This window comes from Dendrobium catenatum, unplaced genomic scaffold (genome assembly GCF_001605985.2).
Source record: "Dendrobium catenatum unplaced genomic scaffold, ASM160598v2 original_scaffold_274930, whole genome shotgun sequence".
Lineage (NCBI taxonomy): Eukaryota > Viridiplantae > Streptophyta > Magnoliopsida > Asparagales > Orchidaceae > Dendrobium > Dendrobium catenatum.
Genome location: NW_021593325.1, coordinates 993,803 through 1,018,658, shown reverse-complemented (window position 1 = coordinate 1,018,658; position 24,856 = coordinate 993,803). Strand labels below are relative to the sequence as shown.

Below are 24,856 nucleotides of genomic sequence, written 5' to 3'. Positions count from 1 at the left end.
AGTTGGGAACACCAAATTACACAAAGGATGAGTAATGAAAATAACGCAAGGTATCAAAAAAAGGTATTTTTGCATAAAACTTTGCATAAAATGAATCATAACAAGGGCGTGAAATTGGTAGAAATGATCAAGCAGTACTTCCCCAAGATTCCGATCTAGAGTATGCTACTATTCGCTGATTAAATAAATGACTATCAAGAATGAATTAATCCTTTATCTTCTTTTCCTTTTTTCCAGAAAGAAGAACATGTCATTTTTCTAATTAATAAAAAAGATTAAGAAGGTGATCAATTCCATTAGAAATAGAAATTCTCAAAACGAAGATTGGGTTGCGCCATATATATCAAAGAGTATAAAATAATGATGTATTTGGTGAATCAAATACATGGTCCAATAACGAACCCTTTTCAAATTTTCACATATATTAGTGTATTAATACGCTCCTTCTAACTCAACATTCTAATAAAAAATATGCATTCCTAAAGGTGCATTCCCGCAATATTTTACACATGACTATCAAATATATTTAAGTCATCTTTTTTGACATGATTCCTTCTTCCCACGTAAATTCGACACTGATAATGTGTTCCCTTCAAATAGAATGATAACATCCTTTATAAAGAGATGGGCGATGATTTATCAACCATAATTTTGCCCATTTTCAACTCCTCAAATATCTTTAAGCATTTGCTAAATGATTCTGCTATATTTTTCTTCCATGTTCTCAATATTTCGTCTACCTTCAAGGCTACTCTACATTTCTTCCTGTTAAAGTTGAAAATGAGAGATTTCAAAAATTGCTTCATCTTTACAAAATCAAATAAATTTGGGATAATCAAAACCAACCAATCCACCATATACACAAAGTTAATAAAAGAATGAATAAAGATACATAAAATCATCATATTATCCAAGTTATAGTAGAGAGAGGAGGAAGAGTAAGAAAAAGGAAAAGATATATCCATCGTACATTACATTAAATTAGCTAAAAAAAGAATAAACAGTAAGAATGCGCGCAAGATATTTCAACTATTGGTATTGAAAAGAAATAAATAAATAAGGTATATTTTCATTTGTATTTTCTAAAACTGAAGATTGAAAATAATGGTTCTAAAGCTATGATAAGCTACAATTTGGACAAATTATCACAAATATCGTTATCCAATGTTAGCAACTTCATATATTTTCCAGCCCGTTCTTAAGAACTTGTTCGGTTCAACATTATTAGTGTTTTTCCATATTTAAATAGTAAAATGAATTAAATGTGTTTGGAAGAACTGCTTTTACCAAAACACGTTATTCATAACTCCATCTCACTCAAAACATCACAGCTATTCGTCAACCATTTTCTCTGAGCGATTGAGTTTAACCATTTGCAAAAAAAAAACTGAAATACCATTGAACATATGCACAAATCCTTGCCACGTCTATTGAGTCGTCTTCTTTGCCTCCAAATCTTTGATTGATTCTAGCAAAGGTACCCTTACCCTTTTGGCGAAGCTGGCGATTGCGCATCTAGTGATGAAGATGACAAGGATGATGAGGAAGAAGAGATGGACAAGGAGAGTTAAGCAATGGCAGTACATTGTCAAAAGGGATTAAGCGACCCTAATTAAGAGGCTGTAATTTGGGTTTATCAAATAGGCACAATGAGGCATGAGAGAGATAATAAGAGAGAAATTATATCCTCTTCTTGCTTCTGGCCTCCCTTACTTTTCCACAATTCTGGCACAAAAATGCACTCGCAAATAGCTCATAGAATGCAATATTGGGTTAGCTTTAGTGTACAAGAATTCAGAGCTTTTACTTTCCTACATTAGGTGGGCCTATTGATGAAGGTATCGTAGCTGAAAATCTACCACAAGAGAAAGAACAGGAAACCTTATATTAAAAGGCGCATGCTGTCATGACACGGTGGATAGCGGCTATAGGAAGAGACCACTAATGACCAACATATTCGATTAATGTTTGTATTATTTGTTAGAGTTTATTTTCATGCATCGCTAGTTATTTGTATTGAAGTATATAGTGATGTTTGTTATGTGTATTAATAGTAGTAGTGTAATGGCATTATCATTATGAACTTCATTCTTTCAATAATCACTTTGTTTTGTAGTTTAAATTTGCTGACAATGTATAAAAATAATAATTAAAATAATACATGCCCTCATTAAATCAATATATGTAACAAAAAAAAGGGATTTTTACATACTTAACACTTAAAAGTTTCTTATTTACTCATCTAACACCTAAAGTTGCCTATTTACACACCTACCACCTAAAACTTCTTTGACTTTCGAAAATACCATTCCGTCTTCCTCTCCTCAAAACCAGTCGGATCGCGCACGAAATTCATCTTGTTGTTCGTGAAAACCTACGCCTGCTCCCTCTCGCCTTCAACCACCTTTATCCGAACATCTGAAGTGCAAAAGGATGAATTCAGCCCTTCAGGAGGATTGGCATCGGAGCAGTCCACACCTACATCAAGCACCTCTTGCAATCCATTCCCAGAAACTTTTCCACACAATTCCAACACACAAACACTCAAATCCAACAGAATTCATTCAAAAGACAAAGACATAGCATAAATTGCTCTATTCCAACAGAATTCATTCAAAAGGAAAAAAAGAACATGTATAGCTATATTACAGCAGAATTTAAATTCCCAAAATCGGTATCTAATTAAAAAAAGGTAAAACAGAACTTAAACGATTCTATTCCAACATAAAGCAAAATCCCAAAAATATGTAGGCATTCAAAAGAAAAAAATAGAACGCCAGATTGTAGAGATATATGTGCCTCCAGATTTTTTCGGCGTCAATCCCACAATCCGGCGTCAACAGAATTATTCCCACATACCTCCAGTCAATCCGCAGTCAATCCCACAATTTTTCTTCAACACTTCAACCTCCATCGACGACAATAAATCAGTGAACACCAGATTATAGATCATCTTCATCCCAGACTTCAAAAAAGGGAAACTGAAGCGTCAATACTTGACTCCAAGCGGACAGTTTTCATGAACAAGAGGAGATGGGAGAGGACCTGGGGATCAATTCTTGTGTGCGAATGAGAGCGTGAGGGCTCACAGAGGATCAGTTCTTGTGTGTGAATGAGAGCGCGAGGGCTCACAGGAGGATTTTGACGGAGAGGAAACAAAATGATATTTTAGAAAGTTAAATAAGTTTTAGGTGGTATGTGTGTAAATAATCAAGTTTAGATGTTAGATGAGTAAATAAGAAATTTTTAAGTGTTATGTATGTAAAAATCCCAAAAAAAAAAAATACCAAGCCTTTATCCCACTATATGGGATCGACTACATTTTTTTTTTATTGTATCATATTAAGAGTTCAATTCTCATTTAATTCTACTAAAAGAAATGTCATTTTTAATAATTTCTAACAAAAAATTTTTAGGTCGACATATACCTTTCTTAATATAGGCCAAATCTAATACATCTACTCTCTCAACTAGGTCATCAGAAGACCGACGTTTTGTGTCCAAACAATCTAAGGCAACTCTCTCTAATCTTATCTGCTATTAGAGCTAATCCAACCTTTTTATGTATATGCTCGTTTCACATTTTTTCTCTAAGAGTGAAGCCACTCATCCACCTGAGCATCCTCATCTCTGCAACACTTAAATTAATTTTATATTTCTCTTTTTATGGCCGACATTCTGTGCTATAAAGTATTGCAGATCTCACCACCATTTTAGAGAATTTTCCCTTAAGTTATAGAGGTATATTTCTATCACCCAATGCATTCCTCCACTTTAACCATCCAACTTGAATTAAACTAATAGCGTCCCCATCTATTTCACCATCACTTTGAACAATAGATCCGAGATATCTAAAACGTGTACTATTTTAATGACTTGATCACTTAAAATTACAATCCCCCAATAGATCTATTACTACAAAAATTATACTCTATGTTTTCAATGATACTAGTAGTAGTGAATCATCTAAGCAAGTATGCACGCTTCATTTCTCTGAAGCTCCCTTACACTGCACACTACGGGAAAACACGCGAATACCGTCGGATTTTCCGGCGGAATATTCTGGACGGTAATAAACGGCGCAGTTACCGGCGGATTTTCTCAACGTAAAGTTTGCGTCAACGTTTCCGGCGCCAAATACGCTGTAAATTCACCGACGCATGTTCCGCTGGCAACTCCGACGGTATTGGGATGCCTCAACCATTTCCGTCGCACGTTACGGCGGAACCATTCCGGCGCATTTTACCGGCGGACATTGCGCCGGCGTATTTAAACTCAACGAAATATATCCGACGGATGAGACGTCGGAATTGATACTGACGTCACTAGTGTCATTACCGGCGGAACGTCCGCCGGTAAAAGCCCTATTTCGCGAACCCGAACCCCTCTGGCCGTCATTCGTTTCCTTCCATTCTCTCACTTCGACTGCTTCGCCCGTCGCCCTCCATCGCCGTTCGTCGCTCGCCGTGGTTAGACGTCGCCGACGGTCACCGGACTTCGCCGTCGACGGTCAACGGACTTCGCCTCTCTCCTCCTAGTGCGCCCGCCAGAGGAGATACCGAAGGTTTTGTTTTCAATTTTTTTGCGATTTCGGTTATTACATATAGATTAGCCTTAAGTCCATATCTTTTTCTATGTTCATGGTTGTTATCACTAGACTTTGCTAGAGGATGTAGTTTGGTGCATCTTTTTGTTGGGTAGGACTACTATGGAAGGCGACATATATTTTGTGAGGTTTGATGGAAAAAATTGATAAAGTTCTAGAGAAGTTCTCTTGAGAGTTTTAGGAAAGGAAGCTTAATAATACTTATTAAGTTTTAAGGTTATGTATGTAGAAGTTTTTACTTGTGTTTCAAATTCAAGGTGTTTGACCAAATATTTTTCTATTTTAGTTGGATTACATCAATGATCTGTTTTAAGTTAATATTTTCTTTAGTCATGGCTAGGGCTGCAAATGAATCGAGCCGAGCCGAGTTTGTGAGTGATTCATGTTTGAGCTTGTTTAGTATAGCTTGTTCAATTTCGGTTCGTGTTTGTTTCAGCTTTATTATTTTTGTCATGTTTGGTTTGTTTAAAATATTGGGGTTCATGTTTAGTTTAGTTTATGTTTGGTTCATATTTGGTTCGTTTAGTGGTTATCAAGCTTTTAACAACAAGCATTAATAGTATGAAGAGCTCAATTTCTATTATGTTCATCAACTAACAAACGACCTTTTGGGAATGCCTTTATATTGGTTATGTTTGGATGGAGGAATTAAGCGGGAAAGAAATATTATTTACCTAATATATACATCTTGCCTCTTTGGTTTAGGTGGCGTTGATATCTTGATTACTAATTAGATATATATATAAATTCATTATTTTTTATCTTTATATATAGGTTAGTGAATATTAGAAATCAAGAGTTTTGGTTGGCTGCCCAACACAATGACAGTTGAAAGAATTTTGAGAAGCGTGGCAGGGTCTACCGGATGCGCGACATGTTCACGATATTAGAAAGTCGGGAAGCGACCACTGTGGATTGGAGAGGTATATGGGCTGAGTTAAATGCAGCTTGGGCAGCGAGAGTACAGTAGGAAGAGGGATCAGAATCGACAGAACGAGCTTCTGAGTTGGTAGTGGGAAGTTCAATTCATACAGGGGTCTGTTCCACATACTGAGCACAGGCGTCGTTTGGTAATGAAGTTTAAATGTTTTTTAAAATTGTCCTTAATCTATATTAATAAAATTCTCTTAATTCAAACAGGAAAGCGATGGTTGGTAGGGAATCAATCTGTTGAATTGCATAGTCGCAATCATAAGCGACAGGAGTTGATAACAGTGATTGATGAGAGATAGAAAAGCCTATGTAAGTTATATTTTATATATATTTAATATTTTCATAGTTTAGTTTAACTATAATATTTATATTATACTTTCACAGGAGATATTATACACGATTCGAGAGACTCATGCCGCATCAGGTGAGGGCTTTCTGGCGGCTGATCGTGGAGTATCTGAGTACGCGGAGGAGCAGCATGTAGGTAGTATGGCTTAGGTGCGGCAAGCTCAGGCATACGAGGGGATGACATCTCTTACTGCATCCAGCTTCGCATTCAGTTCGCTGAGTCCTTCAAGCTCAACAAATAAGTGCCTTCAAACTGAGCTAGAACAAGTAGGAAATCACAAGCTATATGGCAGGCTAGCCTGCAAGCACAGGTTCAAGCTCAGCTGCAAGCACAGGTCAACAGTATTCAGCAAAACAATCAGTTGTGAGAATGCGCAAGATGAGGGAGCAGCTGAGTGGAAAAGATGTAGCCACCTGAGGAGGAGTCACGGGTCAGAGTAGTTTATTTAGTTTATTTGAACTTGTTATTTCTCTGTACAGTTTTTTGAACAGTTTCTTTTTAATATAATGTGTTTAGTTGATGTTTAGTACTGAATTGTTTCTTTAATGTTATAAAACTGTGTGAAACTGTGGTGAAATTGATGACATGCTGTAATGTTACAATTGAATGTTGTGGAATTGTTATTTGTATTGGTTTGCAGGGTGTGAAAATTGATTGTTGGCTGGAAGAAATTTTTTTTGTGCAATGCTACAGGTTTCCGGCAGAATTGCCTGGAAGTTCGCCGGAAACGACTTACAAGAATCGTATGTATGTACTGTCGCCTTTGTTCTGACGGAACCTACCGGCGTAATTACCTGCACAGTCCGCGGTAATTACCGGCGTATACTTTGGCGTCTCAAGCGAGTTCGTGGTTTCCTACATACAACTTTGCGTCGTTATACTCCGTGTAAATGGCCGCGCATCATGCGACGCTACTTACGGCGGATATGGCGCCGGAATTAAGACGTTTTTCAACGTCGAAAACGATCGTGTTTCGCCGGTAGTTCGCCGGAAACTGGCCGGAGAAATTTCCGACTCAAATTGAGCGCGCGAGAAATTAATTTATCGACGCGGCCGAAACCGGCGGATGAATTTCCGCCGAAACGTGCGAACGGAAACGTAGGCTTCCGTCGAAATCTATGGTTTTCCGGCGGATTTAGTCCGACGGTAATAACGGGTTTTCCTGTAGTGGCAATCTCTGTGGCTATTATTTTTATACGAGGTGGTACGCTTGCATGGATTTCTAGAGTTCATTATGTAAGATAGGGATAAGGTGTTCCTTAGCCACTTTTTGGAAAGAGTTGTTTCATTTGCAGAGGACAATCCTGAAGAGAAGCGCATCATACCATCCCCAAACAAATAGTCAAATAGAAGTGAACAACATAAGCATAGAGACCTATTTGAGATGCTTTGTATAATACACGTCAAAAAGTTGGGCAAGGCTGATTGCATGAGCTGAATATTGGTACAATACCTCATATCATTCAGCAGTAAAGACCACTCTTTTTAGGATTCTCTATGGGAGAGATCCACCCCATCTAATTCATTATGGGTATAGCATTGCACTCATGTCCAGCATCGAGTAGTACTTAAAAGGAAAGGGACAAGATATTATCTAAGCTAAAGGGACATTTGCTCAGAACCCACATATCATGGAAAGAAAGGCTGATGAGCACATGAGAGAAGTAAACTTCGAACCAAGAGATATGATTTGCTTAAAATTGAGGCCCTACAAATAGAAAACACTAGCCAAAATAAAGAATGAGAAATTATCCCCACGATACTTTGGGCCTTATGAGGTCATAAAGCGTATTGTAGTAGTAGCTTATCGATTGAGGCTATCACCTTCATCATCTTTGCACCAAGCCTTTCATGTCTCAAAGCTGAGGAAGGCAATAGGAGAGCCACCATCATCTCTTCCCTTGACTTTGACAGAGGACATGGATGTCATTTTGGAACCCTTGGAAGTATCGGGTGTGCATAAAGGGGAGACAAAGGCACAAAAGATGTTAATCAAGTGGATAGATCTGCCACAGTATGATGCCACATGAGAGCCATACGAGGTAATCGGAAGACAGTTCCCTACCTTTCACCATGAGGACAAGGTGCATTTTGGGGAGAGGAGCATTAATACGGGAGAGGGCAATTCAAACCCCCTTGCAAGGCCCATTAAATCTAGCATTACATATGTGAGAAGAGGAATTAAGGGATTAATTATAAGATATTTTCTAATTAAAAAGGGCTAATTTGAAGGAGATTAATTAGGAGACATTTCCTGATTAAAAAAATCAAATTTGGGACTGATTTGGGGGTTGAATTGGAGGATATTAATTAGGAGATATTTCCTAATTAGAGATGGCTGATTTGGGAGCTGATTTACGGGCTGATTTGAGAGGAAATTGGGGAGAGTTGTTTTGGAATTTATTATTTTATTGTTTACTATAAGTAGCAAAATTTATGTTATGCTTGTATAGAGAATTTAATTTGAGAGTGCTTTAGTTTTTTTTTTTTTTGAGGGAACTTGGCAACATCTAGGGTTTGGGAGAGAAGTCCTCTCAAAAGAGAATCATTGTATCTTGCTTTGTTCGTATTTGATTTTCTATCAATAAAAAAATATTTTTGTGTTGAATCTCTTGGAGTTTGTTGCTGTTTTTCAATACCAAGGCACATCATAATACTAGCAGAATACGAAATGATATACAAATATCAAAAATTTAAATATGTATGATTTATAATATGGAATATGAGAGTATAAACAAAGATATAAATTTATATAGTTAATGATATATGGAAAAATATTTATTATATTGAAGAATAGAATCCAAAGAAGCATCTCGAGCATTTTATGCAATAAGAGAATCTCAATGTAACTTGAAGTTATTTTTTATAAAAATATAATAAGGTCAGTCATACTGTATGTATCTTATTATTAAGCAATTCAGAAGTTATTGAATGCCTAGTTGAGCAAGGAGGAAATAATAATATCAACATGAAATGTGATAAAACTAAGAAGAACACTTTGAAGAATAATTACATTAGAGCCATAGCAGGGTAACGTCTATTGAAGATAGAGTAATCAAAGATAAATTTAATCTTCCAAACATATACAATAAATGTGAGAAGATGCACCTTTAGATAGTTGATAAAAAAATAAAGGTGAAGGATTAGAGTGGGAAAAAAATTAAACCAAATGTAATAAGGATAAGAGTTGATCAAAATGTTAGCAGATATTAGTTCGCCAAATAATTCATATAACATAAATGAAAAACTATAATTCATAAAAATAAACTCTAAATATTCACAACAAAATTAATGATGATGATAACGATAATGATGATATAGAACCATTAACATATATAGTAGTCAATAAAAACCTATATCTGCAATAGCAACTTAAACTATTAGCACAAACAATCAATTCCAGTGAAATAAAGTTCTTCAATTAACATGCGATTTATGATAGTTTTACCTGCTAAGTAGCACCTCCAATTTCATTTTTCACATCGGTTAAAATGTTGTCAACTATCACTTCCTTTGATGATCCTTCATTGATGGAATCACAGTCTCCAATCTTTTTTGCAGTTGTGACAGGAACAACACTTGAAGAAGATTCATCCTCTTCGATGCTATCAGTAGACTTCTTTTTTCCCAATATTGCTTCAATAGCTGCAGCACTTGCTCTAGCAGCAGCAGCCTCTTTAGCAGCTTTCTCCGCCTTCTTCCTCTCCTCCTCTTCCTTGGCAAGAGCTTCAGCTCTTGCCTTCTCTTCCGCAGCCCGGGCTGCTGCCTCAGCTTTCTCCCTCTCAACATCTTCAAGTAGCTTCTTGAAATCCTCCTCCCTCGATTCCTTCCTTAATGCCTCCAACACAAGCTCCTTCATTTCCAGACTCAAGCTAAGATCATCCATCAACAAATCCTTCAATGCCTTGAGTGCATCATCAAGCCTTTCAGCCTCACAAAAGGACTGCACCAATATCTCATAACTCCTCACATTTGGCTTTACCTCCCTTTCCAACATGCGATCCAAGAATACTCGAGCCTCATCAAGCCTTTGAATGTTAGCCAATCCTCCAATAACCTTATTATATGCATTAGCATTTGGCCTCAAACCAAACTCCACCATCTTATTGAAGTAATCAACAGCATCATCTGGTCTTCCAACCTCAAAAAAAGATTCAACCAACAAAACATATGTGTATTCATCCGGATTGAAACCCTTCTCACCCATTTCCTTATAAAGATCTTCAGCCTCAGTAACCAAACCATTCTTTCCAAGGTGATCTATCAAATTATTATAGGACAAAACATCTGGGGTGCAATTCTTCTCCCCCATCCTTCTCTTAAAAACCTGTATAGCTTCCTCAAACCGTCCAGCTAAGCAAAAGCCATCCACCATCACATTAAAGCTTCCTAAATTCACTGCCATCCTCTTCGGCGGATCATGCTCCCTCATCATCCTTTCAAACAATCCAATAGCCTCATCCAATCGCCCGTTCTTTGTCAATGCATCAAGAACCAAATTATAGCTCACGGGGCCAAACCTTACTTTGGAGCCATCTCCAAGAACTCGTTCAAACAAATCAATGGCCTCCTGCGCCATCCCCTTCTTGAAATACCCCTTCATTAGATTCCCATACACAATACCATCACATATAATATCTCCAACAGCCACACAAAGCTTCTCCTTGAGTTCTTCGACCAAGTCAAGAACACGATCCGGTTCATCATTCCTAATAAAACCAGTCATGAGATGATTATAAACAATGGCATCCGGAGGGCAGTTGCCCTTACCAAGCATGTCATTCTTGAGATCTACAGCCTGATCTACCTTGTTGTTATCAACGAGACCCTTCACAAGGATCCGATAGGTGCTGGGCGAGGGATTTAGTGAGGAATCTTCTTTGACAATAAGTCGGTAATGCTCCAGGGCAGTGTCGGTTTTGCGGCAGTCGCAGTAGGCCTGGAGGAGAAGGTTATGGGTGATGACGGTCGGGGCGACGCTGGCCTGAGTGATGAAGCGGTGGAGAGAGAGGAGGTCCGAGTAGCGGCATTGGCGGAGGAGGGCGGCGAGCACGGCATTGCAAGTAAAGATTGTGGGCCGGCAGTTGGAGTAGATGGAGTGGCGTACGAGAAGGGACGCCTCATCAAGATCGTTCTCACGGATTAGGGTTAGGATGCGGTTGTGGAGATTGAGACGGTTGCCTGCAAGGGAAGTGACGGGTTCAGCGAGCTTGGGGGCATTAGGGTTAGCATTCTTTGGGGACGGAGGACGACGGGGTGAAGCTTGGTGGCGGTGGGAAGAGAGAGGGGGTTCGATGCGGAGGCGGCGTTTCCGGCGGCGGCGCTCGGCCGCAGCTTCCTCGGGGGTGGCGAAGGAGAGTAAGCGGAACGGTTGAGCGACAGAGCGGAGGCGAAGGCTGGAGGGTAAAGTATGGGGACGAGTCCTGAGGATTCTAAGGGAGGCGGCAACGTAGGATTTGCTGAGAGCCATTTGGATCTGTTTGGCTGAGAAGAATAGGGTTTTGGTGAGGGGGATTGCCGGGTTTTTTAAAGCGATTTATTTCTTTAGAAAAAATTTTCAACCTAAAACTTGTAAGTTTAATTGAATTACCTATAACATAAAAATAAATCATTAAAAGCTAATGCCTTTGCATCGTATATTGCTTTCTTAGCATCCTTACGAGCCACTTTATATATTTCCCAATTATCAGAATTTTTAAAATTAAACCAATTTTTATAACAAAGCTTCTTATTTTTAATTTTTTCTTGATCATTAGGATTTCACCACCAACTATTTTTACTATTGGGAGCTTTTCCCTTTGATACTCCAAGGACATCTTTTGCAATATTCTTAATATCACTAGCCACTTTCTCCCACATAATATTAGCATCCTCATGCACAGACAAAATCTTAAGATCTAAAATCTTATGAAAATACAATCATTGACATAAAATCATATTTAACAAAATAAATTTACTTTTTAACAATTTGGTAAGAAAATTAATATTCTTTTTTAATAGAATTAAATAGTCTTAAAACAACAATCATCACATTTCAAAGAATGCCTAATACTAATAGTTTTTTTTTAATCACTATTACAATTATTAATAAAACTCACAACCAGCATTATTCTCCAAAAAATGAAGTTAGTGTCCACAATATCACTGAATAAAATATTGGGTATGTTAACAATATTAAAAAAAAACATTAAAAATATCAATAGTAAAATTTTTGTACATATAGCTAAGACCATTTGGTGGAATGGTATTGAAAAATCGAATTTTAATGTTTTTAGATTAAATTTCTTTGATGGGAGGCATAATGTTAACTGCATCATTGTATTTGGCACAAAAGAGCAGCTCTTAGATTTTTTTCTTATTCTTGGCTTTTAATTCGTGGTGGATTAAAGTTGGCTAATAATCTTGCTCGGAGAAACATTTTTATTGATGCAAATTGCCGCCCCCTTTGCCGGCTGGGGGAAGAATCTGATTCTCACATTTTTTTTCCAATGCAATTTCTCTTTTGCTGTTATCACCCATCTTCTACCTGTGGTGGAATCCTTTCTGTTTAGGCCTACTCTACTGCAATTATTTGAATTTTTTGAAGAGCCGAGCATTTATAACAAGGTGGAGAAGGATTTCTATTATTTTATTATTTGTGCTGATGTTTACTTTATCTGGAGGGAGAGGAACAATAGGAGATTCTCGGATTGTCTTTCCTCCTCTCAGGTTCTATGCCGAAATTTAGTCTTGGCTATCTCTAAAAAATGGTATGGGAGAAAAAATCGGGACATGCTTAGCATTTCATTTCCTCAATGCTTTATTTAATTTCTCGGAGATGGTATTTTGGATGTTGGGCTTGCTCGAGGTTACCTGGTGGCTTTTTTAAGATTGATCTATCCTACATGCCTCTTACGATATCTTGAAGCTGGATCTTGGGTTGTTGCCGTTGCTGGGGGTTGATCCGTGGCTTTCTCCACTTGAATTCTGGGAGTTGGTTTTTTGGTTTTTGGGATTGCTGGGATTGCTGGTGGCTCGTTTGGGCCTGTTTTGAGAATGTTTCTTCCACTTTGCCTCATATGAATTCTGAGAGATGGTTTTTGGTTGGTAACCTTCGCCGAAGGTTGAATCATGGCTGTTTTGCGACCAGTTTTTGTGATTGGATGATGATGACTGGAGCTGCCTTAGTGCCTCTCCCTTTGGACGGCCTTTGGGGTTCTTTTCACCTGTGGTTTTTTTTTCTGGCCTGGTAGTTTGATCGTGCACCCCCTCAGGTGTCTTTCTTCATTGGCAACCAGGGAGTTTTTTCGATGGACTATGCTGGCACTGGACCTTTGAGCTTGTTTGCTATGATACTTTTGTCCTTGGGCAGTCTCCAGATTAACTGAGTCATGTTTATTTTTTAATTGTTTTCCTTTCTTATTTTTGGTTCTCTTCATTGGGGTTATCAGGTATAGGTTTTGACTAGTTTTCTAGCCTCCTTTTCTGTAACTCTGTAATTTTTGGTATATTTAATATATGGTCTTCACCCCAAATTTCCAAAAAAAAAAAAAAAAAAAAAATCGATCTCTTGCAAGATGATTGTGAAAATAAAATGAACTTATTCAATGGGAATGATATCACTAGTGATATCGGCCAGACAAATGATACTAACCATCAACTTATTCTATTAGATATTATAATGCATGTATTTAATTTTTTCAAAAATATGAAAGGTTATGTAGTTGATTATGTCAAAAGCTTCACAGAAGGAAAATTGCTCAAAAAATAGATTGACAATTGTTATTAAGAATTTTAAAAATATAAAATCAAACTAACTTATTTTTTTTTCTTCATGCTAATTAGATATAACAATGCTTGATCACATACAACTATTTTTTTCAGCAATAAAGTGATATAGCTCAACATTACTTCATCTAGGCACAAATCAACTTTATTTTGTCATGATTGCATCATGCAAAATTGAAAAGGAAAAATGCTGTGAAAGTAAACATTTTCAAAGCCATATGAGTACATTTTCGATTTTATTTTTCTAAGCCACAAATTAATTGATGCAAGAACCTACATGAAAGACAATGTTTTCTAAATCAAATTAAAGAATATTAAATTATGATGATCAATTAAGAAGCATATATTTAGCATTACTCGTAATGCACATTCACGAGTTTGATTCTAGATAAAGAACGAAACATAAATAAAAAAGGCATAAAAAATTACAATTTATGAATTAGAATGTCATTCAAGTTAAAAAGTATGATGATATCAAATATATACATTTATATGGTAGCAAAGTTGAAACTTCAAAAAGATGACAATGAATTTGTATGTCTAACACATTTTTTCACACATATATGAAGGTGAATAAATATAGAATGTTTGCGCCAAAAGCAATAATCAAAACTGAAATATAATATATAATCACTAACATTAAAATATTATCAGACATTATGGTTGGCTATTGAGTCATTAATGATAGACTGTACAATATTAACAGTGGTATGAAAAAAATAAAATGAACTGAATACGAAGGAGAAAAATAAACCAATCACCTTCTTTTGTTGCTTTGCATAAAATGATGCATGTGAGTATGGTAGGCTTTAGGCAAAAGTGGAAGTACCTCTTGCATTTTGTTCTTAAAGGAAAAACCTACAAGCAATAGCTTTGCCAAATAAAGAAAGCAAAAATAATTTATATTATCCAAAATGATTTATGAATTCACAAATATGTTTACATGTGATTCAACTCGAATAAATATGATACTTTTACCAAGATAAATGTTAGCACCTTAAAGCTACAATCCCATTTTGTAAACAAAAAAATAGAATAATTAGAAGAAATATCACTTTATAGTTAACACCAATTAATACCTTCTTGGTATGTAAGTCTAATAGACAACTCTGAAGTTTTCATAATTGATCGAAAATATATAACTCTCATGTTTCAAATATTTGGTTTGTTATTTGATACTTTCATGTACTTATGTGGAGCAAAATGATTTGGAGCATCATTTAATCAATCTTGCCTATAATATATAAGAAAAGAATGAATCTACTAATTAAATCTTTTAATTACTAATAACTCATAATTAACATAGAATTAATTAAATTGTATTTTGAATTTAAGGGATTGTGCAAAGCAATTAAGGGAAGTGTTACTTTTGTTTTGTATTTGAACAAAAAAAATTATATACCACATTATAAACGATTGACTCATCATATATCTTTCCTCCATGTCGATATATTATCCCTTTCATATTTTCAATCATAGAATCCAACACATAATATACAAAGAGGAGATAAAGATTTGTATGTGTCGCCTACTTTTAGTATTTCAAAGTTATCAAAAAATAAAATATAAAAAATAAAAATTTATTTGAAAGTTTTGTTTCGAATATTAAAAAAAAATTAATTTGACTTATTTTAAAATATTCGTTAAGAAAACAACCCAAATATATTTTTTAAAATAGAAAAAAATAAAGATAAAAAATAATTCCAAACAACCCTTTAATTTTAGGATGCTCATACATTAATATTTTGTTATATATTCTAATTTATCCATGCTTCTTTAGTCACTAAATAGAATAAATGAACATGAGAATATGAGATGCTCATTGATAGAACTAATTTGGATGAAAGCATAACCTTTATGGAAGCAAAAACATCTTTTTAATAAATTAATAAATTTTAAGTTGAAAATAAATATAGCTTAAATTAATAGAGTTAAGATTAATAGCTGTTTTTATATCAAATTTTATTGATTATGAATAAAGGAGAACTGCAATCTCAATATCGCACAAGGATTTTACCTCCAAGATAGCATCTTTGAACTCTGTGCAAACGACCATTCCTTCATTCTACAGCAAAAGAAAATAAATTTTGTGTAATAACCTTAATCCCAATCAAATAATATCTAAACTTATCAAAAGCAAAACAATAGTTGACAATTCTTTTTCAGTGGTTGTATAATTAGTTTGAGTAGAATTCAAAGTTTTGCTATAATAGAAAATGACATAGAATTTCTTATCTCTCTTTTGCCTCAGAACTACACCAACATCACTGACATCACACATCACTATAAAAGTTAATGACCAATAAAGAGCAATAATAACAAGAGCAATAGTCAAATGATGCTTGAGAGTATTAAAAGCTTTATGCATGCATAGTCAAATATAAAAGGAACATCTTTCTCTAACAAATGACATAAAGGCTTAAAAATTTTAGAGAAATCTTTTATAAATCTTCTATAAAAATTAACATGTCCTAAGAAGCTTCTAATCCCCTTAACATAGTTGGGTGGAGGAAGTTTTTCAAGCTCCTGAATTTTTGCAATGTCTATTCTAATCCTTTCTTAGATATATATTGGTGTTGGAAAGATGATTTGCCTTGCAAGGTGCAAAATAAATCTAAATTAATTTTCTTTAGGAAAATTGAGAATTAAATTTAAATTTTAATTCAGAAGTCAAACATACCATTAGGGATAATATACCGCCTCAGAAGGTGGAGATAAAATCTCTTAATGGGTTCAGACCTGGAATTGTAGATTTTCTCTTGAATGTCGTAGCCTGATTTAAGAGAGAATCACAGGTGCCCCGAGAGGGTCAGGATAAAGTTCAGTCGAATATCTGACTATGATAATCAAGAGGAGTGATCATTAATTTCATATTCAAATTTATGTTAACAAATGATATATCTCCCCAAGGGGAGAAAATATTGTCTATTAGCAATTATTTGGTTATGATGGTTATTATTGTTATAAATATAATTTCCCAAAAGGAATCTTAATTGAGTTTTAAAAAAATTATGTGAGTTCTAAATCTCCTACGAGCATAAGCCCTCATAGTTAATAACATCGTAGGAAACTAAAGTCTCATACTACTCTCGATTAAAATAATGGTAGAAATTTTTTTTAGAAATTTTTTAGGAATGATATCAAAGGAGGTGAATTTGGAATTTCAACGGGGATTGAATCAAATTTTGAACACTTATTTTCGGAGTCAATAGAGGAGAGGTAGGAGATACTTTGATATTCTGAAATAATTCAGAAGTGTCCCAACCTAATTTAAGTGTTGGGATTTAAATTTTAGATTGAGAGAATTTTTAATTTTGAGTTGATCATATTATTAAAAATTTGAGATTCTATTTCCTGATATTAGAGTATTGTGATTCAAAATCTGCCATAGATCTTAAATCTAAATTAGGAATTAGATCACAATAGCTCAAACCTAGCTAATGCAGTGCAAAACCTAGACCTACCTTGACCTGGATTGGGGAGCCAGCTAGCTACATAGTTAGTTTTAATGATATGAGTATATTCTTTATTATGAGAGAGTGGTAGGGACGTTATTAAAGTTTTAAATAATTGGTACCGACATCTAAAACAGATCTTAATTGGTCCCTTAACTTATGTAGGGTGAAAATACTTGAATCGAATGAAATTTAAAACTGTAGACTCAATTAATTTTCAATGCAATATATGCTGATCGACTTAATAAAATGTATAAATGTATATGAAGCAATTTTAAAAAGTCTTAAAATCAATTTTCCCTAAAAGATTGCACAATATCCCCTTAAAAAATCTGAACCCTCAAAGACCAGGTGGTCTGTTAGAACCCGTAGGCGGGTAAATGCTTAACAAGGAAGAGAAGAAATTAATATAATTATGCAGACTCCCGATGGTCTCAAGCTAACTTCTTAAAACGTTAGAGTTTCTATATTGTATTAAAATTTTATTTAAATTTAAGTAGAAAATTTTTTATATGTGAGCCTCCGATCAGATTCCAAGCTAAACCAAAAATGATATGCAATTCACCAAAAAATTAAGAAAAGTTGGGAACCCTGATCGTAAATATATTAAATAAATACATATATAAATCAAATTAATTAAATAACTATCCATAGAGAAACTGCTTGTTTATTACAAAAAAAAAAAATTACATAAATTAGAAGTGGTCGAACACCACTTACCACAATCCTATATTATAATCCTAGGATCAACACAAGTTGACTTTGAGGGGGATACTACTTATCTTCATTTCTCCATCCTCTTCTTATTTTGACTCCTTGGATTCATCGTATCTAGATACCCAAATAAAAAAGAAAACTCTACCCTGATTTGGAGGCTATTCATTTCACTTTGGGTATTGAAGCAATCTAAATTTGAGCATTCTAAATAGAAAAGGGCCCTCCCCTAAGGGATGTCCTTTCCTCTTTGGAATCTAATTTTGAATCTATGTATCCCGACTCAAAGAATAACTTTCATAACTCTTAACTTTAAACAAATTACATCAACTTTAAAATGAAAGATCTAAATCTCTTGTAGGGTTATCCTAAGTATTTAAAATCAAATAAATCCAAGTAATTTATATATATGTGCAATAAAAAGCAAATCACACTTGGCCATGCTCTTATTTTTTTGGATGCTAAGTAGATGAAGCACATATAGTAATTATATTTATTTTTAATTTAGCCACATTTAGTTGCCTTGTATGTGTGTGGCCACCTAGAGAAAACTGAGTCAACAACCAGATTTTTCCTAACCTAAAGATAGTTTATTTCCCATCACATCAATTCACATATTGCATTTAAAGTAGATAAATATTCTCATCAATCAATTTTCAATCACAACATGCAAAGAAAACTAAAAAAATCTAGTACACAATAGTAAAACGTAAACACCAGCTTAGCCTAAACTTAGAGTTGGTTGTCATAGCAAACTATCTAAAGTGTGTGCAAAAGGCTATGTGTCTAGCCTAAACTGAGCAATTTGTTAAAGTTTTCTATTGTTCAAGTTTGTTAAAGGTCGAAGGGAAAATGTATGTTTGAGTTTAAGTATTAATTTATTAAAGCTTAACTCGGGTATGTTTTAATGGTTAAATGGTGACTACCTTTATTGCTCACTGAGGCCATAAAGTTTATATTACCTTTCTTAGGACTAAGCTAATAATGTCGTAGGCATATATTACTTAGTAGTTATTGGAGTTGATTAAGTTAATTTAATTGTTTGAGAGTTAAGGGTTGATAAACTTTAATTAAACATATAGATTGTTGGTTTGGATGCTTAAGCCAAATCTCTAGAATTTTGAGTGAATTATTAAAATTTGGAATTATTGAAATTATTTAATCATATAAATTAAGGGGCCAAAAGTTAAAATTTAAAATTAAAATAGTTTCTAGAATTTTAATATTTTTTTAAATATAAAATCTTAATATGAGTCATTAGATTTTAAGTTTGCTCAATTTGAAATTTTCTATATGATGTTATGATTTGTTTAATTTTTGGCCTAATTTAGAACTACAATTGACCGGAAAGTTGACTTTTTGACTTTGAAAAAATTTTTAAGTTTGAAATTTTTAGAAAATTCTAGATTTTAATTGGATTTGAATAAGATCAAGTTCAATTAAATTGGATTTTTATAATTAAAGGTGATTTTTTGAAGTTTAAGTATTTTTGAAATTTTAAAAATTGCTTAATTATATTTTGATCCAAATCTATCCCAAACCTCTTCGAACCACCCCCAAAGGTTAGAAATAACCCAAGGGGAGGTCTCCAAGTATTTAGGGATGTTTTGGAATTTTTTTGAATATTTTTAACTAATTAATTTAATTAATTATCAAGTTTTTTAAAAAATTAAGTTAATATTAAATTAAGGTTATGATCATAGGGATTTTAATTTTCTTTGATTAAGAATTAAATTTTGATCAGTTTAAGATATTACTTGTAGTTTTTGGAGTTAAGTTTGATTTATTGGAATTTTTAGAAGTCTAAAGGCTTAATTAAGGGTTTAATCTTAAATTAATTAATTAAGTGGCTTAATGATTTTTAAAATGAGTGAGAAATCTTTCTAAGATAGAGGATATCATCAAGTTTGAGTGTTCAAAGTTTCATTCCTAAAGGACATGTATTTTGATTTCTAAAATTAATCTTAATTTTCTAGATAAATATCATTAATTATTATCCATAGGTTTGAAATTGATGTCTCTAAGCCATGGAAAAACTAATATAAATTCACAAATAATCACAATCAAGTCCTTAAAACTATGAGAGTCTAGAACTAAGTGTGTGTGTCCATCCCCATTAAACAAGTAGAAGAATCAAATAATGGGTGATTAGAAATCTAACCACCCTTTGATCCATCCCCATTAATTATATTCAAACAAATCAAAGTTATATTTAAAATATCATGACTCACTTAGGGCTCTCAAAATTTAATAGAAATATAATTTAAAATTAATTATATATTTAAAAATAGTTCAATTTTATGATTTTCTAGAAAAATTAAGATAATTTCAAAATAATTTTAAAATATATATTTTTTTAAAAAAACACAATAATATGAAAAATTTTTAAAATAAATACTTAATTATTATTAGATATAATTAAATATATAGTTTATGCTTTAAATTATTCAAAAGATAATTTTAAAATTTCAAAGTTTAATAAATATTATTATTTTATATTTAAAAATTTTAATTTTTCAAAATTCAAAGTACTTTAATTTGAAATAAAAATATTCATTTTTAAAAATATTAAAATACATTTTGAATTTATTAAAGATTAAATATTAAATATTTAATCCAATTTTTTATTAAAGTAAAATCCAAGTATTTTCAAAATTTCATCAAATATTAAACTAAATCCATTTTAAAATTTTCACAAATATCTAATATATAGATTATATTTATTTTTTAAAATTAATTTAAATATAAAATTTCATTTTCTAAAACTTTTTTAACAATTAATTAATTAATTATAATTTTAAATACTTAAGATTAATCAATAAATAAAAAATTGATTATTAATTAATGTTTTATTTTCAAGTCTGATATATTTTATTTTAAAATTAAAAATCACTTTTTAAAACTTATAATTCTCAAATAATTTTAAAATACTTAAACATTTTAATAATTAATTAATATTTATTTCAAATAATTTTTTTGATAATTAATAATTTTTATGGCAAAACAACCTTGTATTCCTGCTGCATACCAAAGCATAAATGAAGTAGATAACCACTTCATTCGTGCAATTTTGCATCAAAGCTCAACACACTACAGTTCATCATATCTCTATAATAGACCAACCAAGCATATATCTATCTTTTCAAATCCTGCTGTCCTACACGAGATTTTCAGTATCTTCGCTCCAAGCTGGCAATTCACCACCACCATTGTCATCTTGACGGCCGGGGGGGGGGGGGGGGGGTATTAGCGATTACCGCATATTAGCTACTTACTCACTACTCTTGGTTAATAACTAACAAGTTTATGCTCTCTTACAAACCATTATGTCTGTCATATGATCCACCATCGTTAAGATGTATCTGCTTATTACACTGTATAATAAATGAACAGGAGCGGAGAAGGCACACTTTACCTTTACAATGTATTCCTATATGTCTGCTTCTTCTTCTTCCTGTGCAAGATACCGAAGAATGCAGCTACATCTTCAATGCTAAGAATATCCACTTTATTGCTGAAAAAAATAGTTGTATGTGATCCTAGCATTGTATATCTAATTGTAGCATGAAGAAAAAAAAGTTAGTTTGATTTTATAATTTTAAAATTCTTTAATAACAATTGTCAATATATTTTTTGTGCCATTTTTACCTTCAATGAAGCTTTGAGCATAATCAACTTACAAACCTTTTCAGCATTTTTTTAAAAATTAAATACATGCATTATTGTTGGCCAAAATCAAACTAGTGATATCATTCCCGTTGAATAAGTTCATTTTTAATTGTCACAATAATCTGCAAGAGATGATTGATGTACTAAAATTTTACTATTGATGATTTTTAATGTTTTTTTAACAAAATATTGTTAACCATACCTAATAATTTTAATGCAGTGATATTGTGGACACTAATTTTATTTTATTTTGGAGAATTAATGCTGGTGTGAGTTTATTAATAATTTGTAATAATTGCATTAAAAAAAACTATTAGTATTAGGCCATTTTTTAAATGTATTGATTGTGTTTGAGCACTATTTAATTCTATTAAAAAGAATATTTATTTTCTTACCAAATGTAAAAAAGTAAATTTATTTTGTTAAAATAATTGATTTTATCGTGAATGATTCTAACTTTTAAATATGCTTCATTATGACAATATTTTTTATTGCTTTAAGCTTATTTAAAATAAATATAGTATTATAATTTATAATTCTTTTAACATCTTATTGCAGACTAGATTAGTTTAGTACAATTATACCTAATATATACAATGGAATCTAAACTTCCTGTTCATATTTGACTTATAAATAAAAAAAAGAATTATTGAAAAAAAAAGTGATATATATTTATGGGCTGAAGATTGACAAAAATGATACTTTATTTTTGAAAAACACTAAATTTGAAAAAATAGCAATTTTTTTTTTTAATGTTATAGGTAATTCAATAAACTTACAAGTTTTACGGTGAAATTTTTTTCTTAAAGAAATAAATCTCTTTTAAAAAAAACCCGGCAAATCCTCACCAAAACCCTATTCTTCTCAGCCAAAACAGATCCAAATGGCTTCTCAGCAAATCCTACGTTGCCGCCTCCCTTAGAATCCTCAGGACTCGTCCCCATAACTTTACCCCTCCAGCCTTCGCCTCCGCTCTGTCGCTCAACCGTTCCTGCTTACTCTCCTTCGCCACCCCCGAGGAAGCTGCGGCCGAGCGGCCGCCGCCGAAAACGCCGCCTCCGCATCGAACCCCCTCTCTCTTCCCACCGCCACCGAAGCTTCACCCCGTCGTCCTCCCCCCCCACCCCCTCACCCAAAGAATGCAACCCTAATGCCCCCAAGCTCGCGAACCCGTCACTTTCCCTTGCAGGCAACCGTCTCAATCTCCAACAACCGCATCCTAACCCTAATCCGTGAGAACGATCTTGATGAGGCGTCCCTTCTCGTACGCCACTCCATCTACTCAAACTGCCGGCCCACAATCTTACTTGCAATGCCGTGCTCGCCGCCCTCCTCCGCCAATGCCGCTACTCGGACCCTCCTCTCTCTCCACCGCTTCATCACTCAGGCCAGCGTCGCCCCGCACCGTCATCACCCATAAACCTTCTCCTCCAGCTACTGCGACGCCGCAAAAAACCGACACTAGCCCTGGAGCATTACCGACTTTTTGTCAAAGAAGATTTCCTCACTAAGATCCCTCGCCCAGCACTATCGGATCCTTGTAAGGTCTCGTTGCATAAACAACAAGGTAGATCAAGGCTGTACATCTCAGAATGACATAGCTTGGTAAGGCAAACTGCCCTCCGTGATTGCTATTGTTTTAATCATCTCATGACTGGTTTTATTAGGAAATGATGAGCCAGATCGTGTTTCTTGAAGTTGGTCGAAGAACTCAAGGAGAAGCTTGTGTGGCTGTGGAGATATTAATATGTGGATGTATTGTGTATGGGATCTATGAAGGGTAATTTCAAGAAGGCGGATGGCGCAGGAGGCCATTGATTTGTTTGAACGAGTTCTTGCGAGATGGTTCCAAAGTAAGGTTTGGCCCCGTGGAGCTATAATTTGGTGTCTTGCATGCATTGACAAAGAACGGCCGATTGGATTGAGGCTATTTGGATTGTTTTGAAAGGATGATGAGGGAGCATGATCCACCGAAGAGGATGCAGTGAATTAGGAAGTTTTAATTGTGCATGGTGGATGGCTTTTGCTTAGCTGGACGGTTTGAGGAAGCTATACAGGTTTTTAAGAGAAGGATGGGAGAAGAAATTGCACCCCGATGTTTTGTCCTATAATAATTTGATAGATCACCTTGGGGAAGGAATGGTTTGGTTACTGAGGCTGAAGATCTTATAAGGAAATGGGGTGAGAAGGTTTCAATCCGGATGAATTACACATATGTTTTGTTGGTAGATCTTGTTTTGAGGTTGGAAGACCAGATGATGCTGTTAATTACTTCAGAAGATTGGCGTGGAGTTTGGTTTGAGCCAAATGCTAATGCATAAATAAGGTTATTGGCGGATTGGCTAACATTCAAGGGCTTGACGAGGCTCGAGTATTCTTGGATCGCATTGTTGAAAGGGAGTAAAGCCAAATGTGAGGAGTATGAGATATTGGTGAGTCCTTTTGTATCAGGCCTGCAAGGCTTGATATGCACTCAAGGCATTGGAAGGATTTGTTGAGGATGATGTATCTGAGTCTGGAAATGAAGGAGCTTGTGTTGGGAGGCATTAAGGAGAATCGAGAGAGGCAGGATTTCGGGAGCTAACTTGAAGATGTTGAGAGTGAAGAAAAGCTTGAGGTGCAGCCGGGCCGCGGAGAGAAGCAAGAGCTGAGGCTTCTTGCCAGGAAGAGGAGGAGAGGAAAAAGGCGGAGAAAGCTGCTAAAGAGGCTGCTGCTGCTATGAGCAAGTGCTGCAGCTATAACAATATGGGGAAAAAAGAGTCTACTATAGCATCGAAAGAGGAGAATCTTCTTCCAAGTGTTGTTCCTGTCCACAACTGCCAAAAAAAAGGTTGGGAGACTGTGATTCCATCCAATGAAGGATTCCATCAAAGAAGTGATAGTTGACAACATTTTAACCGTGGTGAAAAATGAAATTGAGGTGCTACTTAGCCAGGTAAACTATCATAAATCGCATTTAATTGAACAAACTTATTTTCACTGGAATTGATTGTTTGTGCTAATAGTTTAAGTTGCTATTGCAGATATAGGTTTTATTGACACTATATATGTTAATGTTCTATATCATCATTATCGTTAATCATTTCATCATTGAATTTTTTTGATATTTAGAGTTATTTTATGAATTATCGTTTTTCATTCTATGTTATATGAATTATTTTGGCGAACTAATATCTGCTAACATTTTGATCAAACTCTATCCTTATTACATTTGGTTTAATTTTTTTCCCACTCTATCCTTCACCTTTATTTTTTTATCAACTATCTTAAAGGTGCATCTTCTCACATTTTATTGTATATGTTTGCGGAAGATTAAATTTATCTGATGATTACTCTACTTCAAAGACTTACCCTCTATGGCTC

At 34.3% G+C, this 24,856-nt stretch overlaps 1 protein-coding gene and 1 pseudogene across 1 annotated transcript; one reads left to right on the top strand and one right to left on the bottom strand.

The window, feature by feature from the left end:
• Positions 1-424: 424 nt before the first annotated feature.
• LOC110098707 (pentatricopeptide repeat-containing protein At3g49240, mitochondrial) lies at positions 425-22,452 on the bottom strand. The gene is made up of 3 exons (XM_020825614.2): positions 22,392-22,452; positions 9,337-11,381; positions 425-765 (listed from the first exon to the last, which is right to left on the bottom strand). The coding sequence occupies exons 1-2, from the start codon at positions 22,435-22,437 to the stop codon at positions 9,340-9,342; spliced, it is 2,088 nt and encodes a 695-aa protein (XP_020681273.2). The 5' UTR covers positions 22,438-22,452; the 3' UTR covers positions 425-765; positions 9,337-9,339.
• Positions 22,453-22,643: 191 nt separating this feature from the next.
• Positions 22,644-24,379, top strand: LOC114579080 (annotated as a pseudogene).
• Positions 24,380-24,856: the final 477 nt, after the last annotated feature.

What these genes read in the sequence shown, in the direction of transcription:
- LOC110098707 (XM_020825614.2), bottom strand. Translation starts at nt 22,437, where the DNA reads ATGGGGACGAGTCCTGAGGATTCTAAGGGAGGCGGCAACGTAGGAT. An exon ending in GGGAGGCGGCAACGTAGGAT is followed by an intron (nt 11,382 to 22,391) that starts TTGCTGAGAAGC and finishes CCAAAACCCTAT; the next exon opens with TCTTCTCAGCCAAACAGATC.